A 12,121-nucleotide genomic window follows, 5' to 3' on the forward strand; every position below is an offset into this window, starting at 1 on the left:
AATAACAGAATGTAAGAAACTAAAGTAACGTATACTAGTTTGAAATGCATTTATTAACCTTTTGTAAATTTCATTATTCATAATATAAGAATTAACCTTTTGTAAATTTAAAATATTAGCTAAGTACTAATATAATATAAATATTAGCTAACTACTTGAAATATTAATGTTTAATACATTAATATTATATTTTGTAATTTAAAATATTAGCCTTTTGTAAATTTCATTATTCATTATATAATCACTGCCATAAATTTATTTACGGTAGTGTTTCAAGAATTTATCATAGCAGGGAAGCACTTCCGCAAAGAATCCGTTAAATGGAAACATCGCCAAAAATGGCGATAAACGTTCAAAGGTGGTAACCCGGAGAATTGGCAACCTGGTTCGCTTTTAGAAAGAGAATACTTGCCGTGTGTTCGGGCTTCGTTTTGCCGTTAGCTAGCGGTGCGTCAGTACCAGTACCTCCTATATACGAAGCCAAGCCTCTAGGGTTGCTTGAACGGTCTGACGTCATCTAAGTCGTCATTCCTACCATCTTCCTCGCGGCAAAGAATGAAAGAATATACTTCGGTGTCGTAGCGTAGTGAACTGACTGTTGTTTGAAAGTGTAGTGTGCTCTAATAGAACATTTTTCATTTAAATTACTTTATTTATTTTTTATTATGCCACATAAATGCTGTGTTGCAACATGCAAAGGAAATTATAAGAATGGCCCGAAGGTGGCTGTATTTAGTTTTCCTACGGAAGAACAACTGAGAAAACAATGGATTTGGAATTGCAAACGAAAAGATGGATTCAAGCCTACGAAACATTCAAAGGTAAGCATGCATTTCATTTTTTAATTAGAAAATTCCTGAAAGATTATTGTCATTGAAAGAAACATGACTTGAAAATGTGAAAACAAAAAATTCTGATTGCAAGGGAAATAATTTACTAAAGTTCCATTGCATTCAACCATAGAAAATAAAACGAAGTTTTAATTACTTTCTATACAAGCATAGTTATATATTTATTTACTAGGCAGAAATTTCTCTTATCCCATTATGAATGAGTATTATTAATGAATTCTTTCAGTAATTTATATTTTCGGCGTCGGGATCTTTATAACACGCACATTGATTTGGGATTGATTAATCTTTCAGGAATTTATGTTATACAGAGCTTATACTGAATTTTAAAGTGATTATAAAATGGACCCTTTTCTCAATAACTAGTCAATAGAAAATCCACCAACCTTATAAAGTTCATATTATAACTTTAAGTAGATAAATATAAAATGCTTCAAGTCGTTAATTTTAAAGCCGTTAATTTGAAGTTGTTTTAGATATAAGTATTTAACTGTTTGGGTATACTATTTCTTTTGATTTAGATAAGTCTCGTTCCACCTATTTTATTTTTATTTTTTTTCTTTTTAAAACTGAATGTATGCAATGCCCCTTTATTATATGCTAGGAGCATTTGAGAATGCATTTTGCTCGTAACTCATGTGAACAGGAAATTAATGCTAATTATGCAATGTTCTAAACTTTATTAATTCTAAAATCCTTAAAAAAATTATGAAATATATGTAAAAGAAAACAATCGTATAAATGGACTAGTTTTGACAGTAATCATTTTAATTTCTGGAATAAGTTACAAGGTGTTTAAATTAAACTGTCTTGTTCAAATAATATTGCCTAAGATTGTAAGCTTACTAGTTTTCACTACATGTTAGCATAAATCCTAATTAGCCTATTAAATTGTTTCATGCACACACACATCTATAAAAGTACGAGTTTCTTATGCCAATAACACCTACCTTGTTACAGTGGTTCACTTGCTACTGGCAGTAAATTCTTGTGGGCTTGAAATTTACATTAATTTCTTATCTAAAAACACTTATATAAGGGGTTTTGTTTATTTATACTTGTTGCAGTGGAATATAAAAATGTTTCATTGTATTGATAAGTTATATAACTTTTAAAATTTTTGAAAAAAGTTAAGAAAATTATATGGAAAATAAGCAATCTAGTGAGCCTTCCACAGTAATATAATGTCAAACACGATTGATGAATGTGAATATTTCACTCCAAAATTACATAAGAATAGCCTAAAATATTTAATTACTGCAAATAAACTGTTAAATATACAAATTCTTGTTTTTTTTCTTTGTGTATCATATTTTAGCACTTATACTTGTTTTCAAATTCAAGAAAAATGAATTTTTTTAATGACTAATGATGTTTTATGCTCTTAAATATAAACATTCATAGGCACACAAGTAAATTTGTACTTCTGGTTGTGAACATATCATTTGTAAAAATGTTTAGAAAAAGAGCCAGTAACTTTATATTTGAATGGTACGAATGAATGTGGTTAATCTTATTCTTATCCATCAACTGATGGTTAATCTTATTCTTTTTATAACTGTATTATCACCATTTTGAATGTAATTCCATAACCAAGTGTTGTTTTCAAATAACTGAAGAAAAATATTTAGGATGTAGCAATTATATATTACATGAGCCATTGTATGTTACCTGAGGATGTATCAATTAAATATTACTTATGTTATATGCATTTGACATATGACAACAAACATATGCTAATTATTTGCACTTTTCAAAACTTTATGACAGCATCCATGGCTCTTTTTAGCCCAAAAGAGTTAATAGTTTTGTTTTAAGATTTTGCATTATTCACTCTAAATGGCTGCATCACTTTTTTTTGCGTTGTGCACTTTAAATGGCTATATTTCTTCAAATTGTTACCATCCAAACATTATCGCCCTGTATTATTTTTAAAGAAATTAAATGATGAACGTTTTCCACAACGGTAACCCTTCCCTTAAGCAGATAGCTCTTGAGTGCTTTGCCATGATTAAATAAAAATACAATAAAACCCTTATTAGACTATGCATGTATTTAAAGGATGGCGAATGCTTACGATTTTATAATTGTTTAACCTTTTGATGCATGTTTATTTATTTGTTCTTTTTCATATTAAAAGGTGTGTGAACTTCACTTCAAGCAAGAGGATGTTCTGAGGCAAACTGAATTCTTTGATGAGAAAACTGGAAAGAAGATCATTATACCATTGTCATATCCTCGTTTAAAGAATGGTGCAATTCCAAGTCTGTTTCCTGATGGTCCGAGTCATCTTAGTTCCAGTGTTTCATCAAGGGAATCACCAAAGCATAAAAGACTCAAAAGAGAACAATATGCAATCGAAAAAGCCTTAGCCTGTAGCTTAGCTGAAAAGGAAGAGTATGAAAGAAAACAAATGTTTTATAATTTAGATGAACTAAAAATTTGTTTTAATACTGTGAATTTACCAGATAACTGGATAGTTATACACAGGCCTATACATACTATGATTCTTAATATTTCTAATGACAATCATCCAAGAATTCTAAAATCATTATTTATTGATTGTAATTTGAATATATCTGTAGCAATTAGAAATATACCTATTAAATCACTGAAGCAATATGTAATCCCATCAAAAATTAACAACCTTAAAGATCTTTTAAGTATTTTAGAGAAATTAGACCTATTTGCCTCAAATGATTCATCTGAAGAGAGTATTCAAAATTATTTACAAATTGTAAATAAATTAATGACAATTTTAAAAGAGAAAATTCCACATAAAAACAATGAAATAAATTTTCTCCTTGAGCAACTATCAAACTTGAATTCAGAAAAACAACAATATAGGTATTCTGCAGACTTTCTAATATTTTCCACTTTACTTCACACAATTTCACCACATGCATATAATTTTATTCGAAATTCAGAAAATATTATTATGCCTCATCCACGGACCATTCAGAAAATTTTTTCAGAATTTAATATATATCCAATAAATGAACAATACAACCAAAAGTTCCTAAGCTACATAAAATTTAAATTTCAAGAACAATCAGAAAAAGATCTGCTTGTTATTTTAATGATTGATGAAATTCATCTAAATCAAGCATTTGATTATAAAGGTGGTAATTTGTGTGGAATGGCATATAATTGCAAAAATGCTGCGTCTAGTGCATAGGTTTTCATGATTCGCAGCCTATTATCTGTTTATAAGGATGTTGTACATATTTTGCCGGTGAAAACACTTAGTGCGGATAATTTGTATATTTATATTAAAAAAATTGTTGTGGGATTAGAAAATATTGGTTTTAAAATTATTGCTATTGTCACTGACAATAATTCGATTAATAAAAAGGCTATGTCTCTGTTTTCAGAACCACCTAAAGTTAGTATTGTTTATCAAAACCCTGTTGACAAATCTAGGCCAATGTTTTTTATTGTTGATACAGTGCATATTTTAAAATGCATTAGAAATAACTGGATAAATCAAAAAAATAATAATCAGAGTATGTTTTTCCCAAGTTTTGATGATGCTTCACATATTGAAACTGCATCTTTTTCTTGTACAGTCAAAAGTCGTTAATTCGGACACCCATAATCCGGAATGATCTATAATCCGGACCTCAAAGCTACAAACTTTCTGCGCATGCGTCGCGTTCACGCATGCGCACAGGCGTTTACGAGAGCGCGTAAGACCCTTACGGCTGCGAATATGTTTGTGCGCATGCGCGTTTAAATTGTAACGGAGTTATACGCTAAGCTAAAGTTATCTAACTCAGTTAATGTTGCCGATTGCGTTGTTCCTTAATCTTCGAATTGGATACGGCTTATTATTTTTTGCAGACTGTCAGAGCAATTTTATAAAAGTAAGCTTGAACGTTCGATTATGTCAAATAGAATTTCCGATATATATTTACTACAAAGCGAAAGTATGTTTTGAAATCCGAAATCTGCTTATCAATTTCACGCTGCTCTGCGGCAGAGGGGGGGGCTGAAACGTCATTATTAGATTATGATAGATTAGAAAGATTATGTCAAATAGAATTTCCGATATATATTTACTAATATGTAATTTGTATCTACAAAGCGAAAGTATGTTTTGAGATCCGAAATCTGTTTATCAATTTCACGCGGCGGATTGGGAGTTGATCTGTCAACACTATCCTTATCTTCAGGGCAGATGTTTTTATTTTATTTGGTTTATAATTCCATACTAAGTGTAGTATTTCATTCTGTCTTTGATATGATTTAAATCAAGTTCCTCGTCATTATAATTCGCTTCCGATAGTGAAGAAAGTGACCCAGAGGTTATTGAAAACGAAAACATTTCGATTGACAAATTAGTCGGTATTCTCAACACAGCAATTATAGGACTTGAACAGCGGAACTTTGTAACTAAACAAGAAATTATGTCTGTTTAATAGAATTAAAGAGAAAGTATTATCACATGAAACGAAGCAACTTACATTGAAGGAAATGTTTAATAAAATAAACAAATAAATATTAAGCTTTTTTTTTTTTTGTAAATTTTGATACCCTTTAAATCATTATTGTTCTTTATTTCATAAATTACGGTTTCATATTTTTAATTTTGTAATTTCTGCATGCCATTTTACCAGATTTAAACTGATGATCTATAATCCGGAAAAATCGATAATCCGGAATCGCCGAAGTCCCGACGAGTCCGGATTAACGACTTTTGACTGTATTAAAAAATTACATGAATCTGAAACTGGTAAGTTATTAAAGTATTCTTATGGTCTGAAAATAAAAGCTCTATATCCAACTAACTTAGAAAAACAAAGTGTAAAGCTTGCATTGCAGATTTTTAATGATAATGTTGTTGAAGCATTATTTTCTTTTGGGCAGCAGAAAGAAATAATAAATTTCCAAGAAACTGGAAACTTTATTAAAATAATAAACATATGGTGGTCAATTGTAAATGTGAAATCTATTTTTAAAGGGGTTCATAAAAATAATGTATTTGAAACACCTTTCACTGTGGCAGAAAATGATGAAAAATATGTTTTTATGAATAACTTTTTGAATTGGCTAGATAGTTGGAAAAATTTGAATTTAACCTCTGGTTGCCTAACCAAAGAAACTCACTTTGCAGTATACCATACAACGTATGCTTTAATTGAGATATCAAGGTATTGTATAAATGAGTTGGGTTTTAAATACCTTTTACTTGGAAAAATACAAACAGATATGTTAGAGGCTAGATTTGGTAAGTACAGGCAACTGGCTGGAGCTCACCATAATATTTCTATCAGACAGGATTATGAAATAGAGGGTAAATTAAGACTTCAGAGTACATTACCAACCCTAATAAATTCTTCAAAATTTGGAAATATTCCTCTTCATGTATCTGATTTTAAAGACACTGAAGAACAAACTTTTGATGACACTAATGTACAAACATTCATAGATGAAATAACAGTTGAAGATAGTGATATACACGACATAAAATTGGATGTACCTATTTTGACTTATATAGCTGGATATTGCTGTTATAGTATGCTAAAAAAGTTAAAATGTGATGTATGTAAATCCAATATTACTATTGATAAGGAGTTAGCTTTAGAAAACGATGAAAATATTCATTCATGGATTAAGCTTTTTGATAGAGGTCTTATGTATCCTCATCCTGATATTTTACATGCTGTTATATACAGTTTTATTGTTGTTAAGAAACTTATTTCAGATGAATATGAGCAAAAATTTTTATTTTCGGCAAATCCACGAGTTACAGTGTGTAAAATTACTCTAAATTTACTTCATGAAAATTTTTTTTTAGAGTTGAATGACTGTCCTAAACTTCATGACCCTCAAATTATTTTGAAAAACATCATACAAGCATCAACGAATATTTTTCTAAATAATTACTGCAAAAAGTTGAATGATAATCTTTTAAGTAACAATTTAAATAAGCAACGGAAATTGAAAACATTAAAAAAATAATTTATGCATACAGCAGAAATGACATATACTATGTTTATAAGTTAGTAAACTTTATAAAATAAGATAGTGACACTAATCTATTGTTTCTTATTATCTTCAGACTGAACTTGTAATTCATTTTATTTAAATGAATATTTTTTGCAGAATGTAGATAGTATGTTAAATAAAAAAAATAGTGCTTTTTCTATTTGTGTTGTGAAATCTTTACCAACTCTTTCAAAATGCATGCACACACACACAAAAAAAAGCATTTGTAATAGTTAACTAATTATGACAGTAAAGTGCTAAAGTTGTTAAGTCTCTTATATAATATTATTTTGTGCAAAATAGGTGTATTTATTGTAAACTAGAGAAATATTGATTTTTGAAGATAAAATACTTTGCCAATTAATATTACTATTGTTTAGATTTTGAAATCAGTATCTTGCAATTTTTTAATATTATTTTAATTGAAGCAGACATGTTTATTACATTAATTTTACACTGTAAGAAGAAAATAAATACAATTTGTTTTTACCTACATTTCCATATGAGTCATTTTTATAGATATTCATGCATCTTTATGGAGGAAATTCACTGTATTCTTATACAATATTTTCATTGTAATACATGCTAAATTCTGTCAAAACTAAAATGAAATACTTTGGAATTAAAATTTCTAATGATGTGGTTGTACATATACAGGGGAAAACTTATCAAAAATAAATTGAGTAAAAAAATATTTTTAATCCTTCCCAGCTGTAAGGCTTCATGCAGTTATACTAAACTATTTTGATATTAAAGAGACTTAACTGTAATAAAAAATAAGTAGCATCAAGTTACATAAATAAATAGTCATCCCACCCTTTTTCCCACTGTAGTATGCAATGCCATTTCCTATTACTTCCAGTTATAAATTTACTAATACAAAAAATTCAGGCCAAAAAAAAAAATAAATAAAATCCTTTTTATATGTTTTGCATCCTAATTGTGTTGCTTTTCTTTAATAAAAATCTGAATTATTTTGAAAATTTTAAATCTTACTTTACATCTTAACAATCAGGCTATATTTATTTTTATTTCTAATAGGAAAATACATAAAACTTGTTATTCTTTCAATTCTAAGAATTGAGGACATTTGATCTATTTAGATGTTTTAAAAGTTCCTACTGATTACCCTGATAAAAATTCCAGTAAGTACATATATAAACTTCATATTTATCATTTGCTAAAAAATTCTCAAATAAGTTACAATGAAATGCTTTCAGGAACAAAAATTTACAAGTTACAAAAAAAATTATATGCACATAATTAGACAAAAGGGATGTTACAAACATTTAACAATAAGAATGAAACATAAGAATTTTGAATTCCTAGCAAGTGTCAAGTTTGTTGAATTTTTACAATTTTTCTTTTTTTTATTATTGGGGAAGATGCAGTTATGTATTCTCAAATAATGATCTAATTTAAAATGCCTAAATATATGAAATGTTTTGTTACCGTATTTTAAAACTACCAATGAATAAATATGCTAAAGATGATGCTAAAAAATAGTATTTTTCAAATCATTCTCCAGGTTTCTCATCTGTTAAGAAATTCAGTCCCACACTGAAGTGAAAAAAAAGCGGAAAATGACCAAACAATTATGTGTAAATTTGTATTTACGAGACAGAAAATGCCGTTAAAAATTGATTAAAATTAATTTAAGGATTTTATGTTAATCAACTGTAAACTTGCTTAATTATGCGTTATCCTCTTTGTTAAGGAAGAAAATATTTAATAAAATATATATTCTTCAGAAAGCAAACCAGCATCAGCCAGATATTCAGTATATATTTATTACTACTAATCTGAAGTATGTTGAATTAATTTCTTTACTATACTGTTATTATTTTAAGCGTAAAAATATATAAGGAAAGTAAGGTTAGGTATTTGAAATTAGAAAATGCAGTCGATGAAATCAAATCAGAATATATATATTTGAACACACACACACATATATATATATATTTAAAACCAAACGATATAGTAAGCCTTATGCAAGGAAATAAAAACTACTTTTCATTTTCTCTCCTCTTAAAGGAATAACAGCGATAAGTGGTTTCATGTGGCAACCATGCTTTCTGTACATAAGGACGACTTTAGTGACGTAGTGTGCGGCGTGCCGTGGCTTCGTTTATAGGAGGTACTGTCAGTACCGGGTTAGGTGGTTAAAATCGCCGGAGGTGTGTGCGTGGGGGGGTTAATATAATACGGCTTTTTAGAATAGTATGGCTGTGTTTTTACGTAATTTTTAAAGACTAAACACGCAGAACCACAGGGCTCCTAAAATATTATGATTAACGTGGGTTAAGTTTAAATTAAGTTTTTATTTTTATTACAGTCAAAAGTCGTTAATTCGGACACCCATAATCCGGAATGATCTATAATCCGGACCTCAAAGCTAAAAACTTTCTGCGCATGCGCCGCGTTGACACATGCGCATAGGCGTTTACGCGTGCGCGTAAGAACTTTACGACTGCGCATATGCGTGTGCATAAGCGCAGAATACGTTTCCGCGTGCGCGTTTTATGTATAACGGACGGTATAAGCTAAAATTATCTAATTATCTACTTCAGTTAATGTTGATGATTGCATTATTCCTGTAATCTTCGAATTGGATCCGTCTTATTATTTTTTGCAGACTGTAAGAGCAATTTTATAAAAGTAAACTTGAACTTTCGATTATGTCAAATAGAATTTCCGATGCTGGAGCTCCCAAAGGATCTACAAAATGAAAGTATGTTTCGATGTCCATCAAACAAAAAGTGGAATTGCAGCAAAAAATAAATAAAGACATGAAGAAGGTGACAGAGAGGTTATTGAAAACGAAAAAATTTCGATTGACAAGTTAGTCGGTATTCTCGGCACATCAATTACAGGACTTGAACAGCGGAACTTTGTAACTGAAGCAGAAATTATGTCTGTTTATAGAATTAAAGAGAAAGTATTATCACATAAAACGAAGCAACTTAAACAACTTACATTGAAAGAAATGTTTAATAAAGTAAACAAATAAATATTAAGCTTTTTTTTTATTTTTGTAAATTTTGATACCCTTTAGATCATAATTGTTCTTTATTTCATAAATTACGGTTTCATATTTTTAATTTTAGAATTTCTGCATGCCATCTTACGAGATTTAAACTGATGATCTATAATCCGGAAAAATCGATAATCCGGAATCGCCGAAGTCCCGACGAGTCTGGATTAACGACTTTTGACTGTACTGTTATTTTTACCTAAAATAATAAGAATTAAATCAGTTTTCATGCTTAAAAATTTGATATACTTTTAATGCATTTTTAAAAATTACTTTTCAGAGGATGCTAGGTGTTTATATACATACAATAGATGATTAGAATGAAAAAAACATTTTTTTGGTTCTCTGAGATGACAAAATACTTTTATGTATTCCCAGGGTCATCAAAGTTAGTAAACCACTGCTTTGAGTAATTAATCAAAGTTTGAATGAATCTTGAAAAATAACAAGATGTATAATGTTTATTCTAGTTTTATTTTCAATGCTACTTTAAAGGATTTGAATATTATTGAAGATACTTGGCACTGTCAAATTATTATGAAAAAGAGAGTTGTTTCAAAATAAAATATTTTAAGCTATCAGCAAGTAAATTCAAAAAACAACTTTGAAAAATTGCTTGTGTAAAATGAATGGTTTAAATGTATTATTTAGTAATGAATCCATTAATCTATTAAATGTACAGTAGCACTAATTATTAAACATAATTTTGAGAATATCGACAAGCAAAGCACGTAATGAAAAAGACACTTTTTACTAAAAATATTAGCATTCTGAGAATATATGTCATGAATACCATGGCTAAATACCTATATAAAGAAAAAGAAACAAACGAAAAAAAAAAGTAGTATTCTCTACCTTGACACTTGCAAAAGTAATCCTGCTATGCAACACATAGTTAATTTCTGATTACTACATGATATTGCAAGCATTTTCTTCAGATTTTTGCTACAACTGATATTTAATACTGGTAGTTTGATCTGGTTTGATAACATGATTAAAGGGCAGGCTGCATGGTTGATTTTTCTAGTTTACCTCATATGTAATGCAAACAGAAGCCAGTTTCCCTTAGAAAGTTGTTCAAAACGGCATCTTTCTTCAGGTCCATAGCCGTATTCATTGCCATATTCGAATAAACTAAACTTTCCTTCAGATTCTACATTGACATGATGTATCTGTTGTAAGCAGGACAATGATCATTCTGCTTCTATCAGTGTAGCAGGAGTGTATTTAAAAAATGTCAGAATCATGGGATTCATAACAAAATCGGCCATGTTTAAGATCTTTCTTAGAATACAAATAGGTTTGTCAACGTCTGGCAACAATTCATGAACTTTTCACGCAAAGCATTTACGACTCATTTCATATACAACATTTTGAGAAGTGTTTCATCTACTTTTTCCAGTATGGCTGCGTCATTCAGAAGAAAATGATGTTGTTATGTTTAATTTCATTAGGCCTGATGCAGAATAAAATACGGGAACTGCTGGTTTTTAATAAGTCTAAAATACTGGAACTGCTGATTTTTCCTACATCTGTTATAAGAAGAAATTATTTCAATGATATCCTAGAACTGCAATTATCGTAGGGTACATACTAATTTGTCAACAGCGTTGATTATTTCATAAATCGAAATGAGAATATTGCTTTTTCCATTCTTACTTTGGATATTCTAAATTGCACTAATGTATACAGCATTGAATTATGTCCATTTTAAGGTAAATTTGCGGAACATCATTTCTTATAAGTTTCCAAACATCTTTTCAGAAATGGACTTTCTTACAAGATTTAGATGATGAAGATATATTTAGTGATCATCAGTCTGAATTCGAAAAACAGTGCGACTCTTCAGAAGACATTCCTTGTGATCAAAGTGACTATTTCAGAGGAAAAGATAAAACAACAAAATGGAAGAAAGAACCCTTTCGAATTAAAAGATGCATGGTGTCCCATAATATCATAAAAAAGTGCCTGGCAATACACATATATCTAAAGATGTGGATTCACCCATCGATGCATGGAAGCTAATATTTGATGACACAATGATTGAAATGACTGTGAAATGCTGTAATATTTATGTAAAAAATATTTTGGGAAATTTTAAAGAGATGCAAAACCTATGGAGAAAGAAATGTTTCTTGCTTTTTTAGGACTTATATAAATCCCATTCCCATTATCTATCCTCCCATGTAAATGTTAGAGAATTATGGGTGACTGATGGAACAGGATTGAATATTTTTCGTAAAAC

The 12,121-nt window shown here is 29.4% G+C and overlaps 1 protein-coding gene across 1 annotated transcript; it reads left to right on the forward strand.

Moving 5' to 3' along the window:
* The first annotated feature begins 471 nt into the window (after window positions 1-471).
* Window positions 472-11,901, forward strand: LOC146993819 (uncharacterized). Its single transcript, XM_085826250.1, has 3 exons — window positions 472-821; window positions 2,992-3,588; window positions 11,641-11,901. The coding sequence occupies exons 1-3, from the start codon at window positions 666-668 to the stop codon at window positions 11,899-11,901; spliced, it is 1,014 nt and encodes a 337-aa protein (XP_085682376.1). The 5' UTR covers window positions 472-665.
* The last annotated feature ends 220 nt before the right edge of the window (window positions 11,902-12,121 follow it).

This window comes from Stegodyphus dumicola, chromosome 11 (assembly GCF_044657685.1).
Source record: "Stegodyphus dumicola isolate Sdum_Otavi_A_Nest chromosome 11, ASM4465768v1".
Lineage (NCBI taxonomy): Eukaryota > Metazoa > Arthropoda > Arachnida > Araneae > Eresidae > Stegodyphus > Stegodyphus dumicola.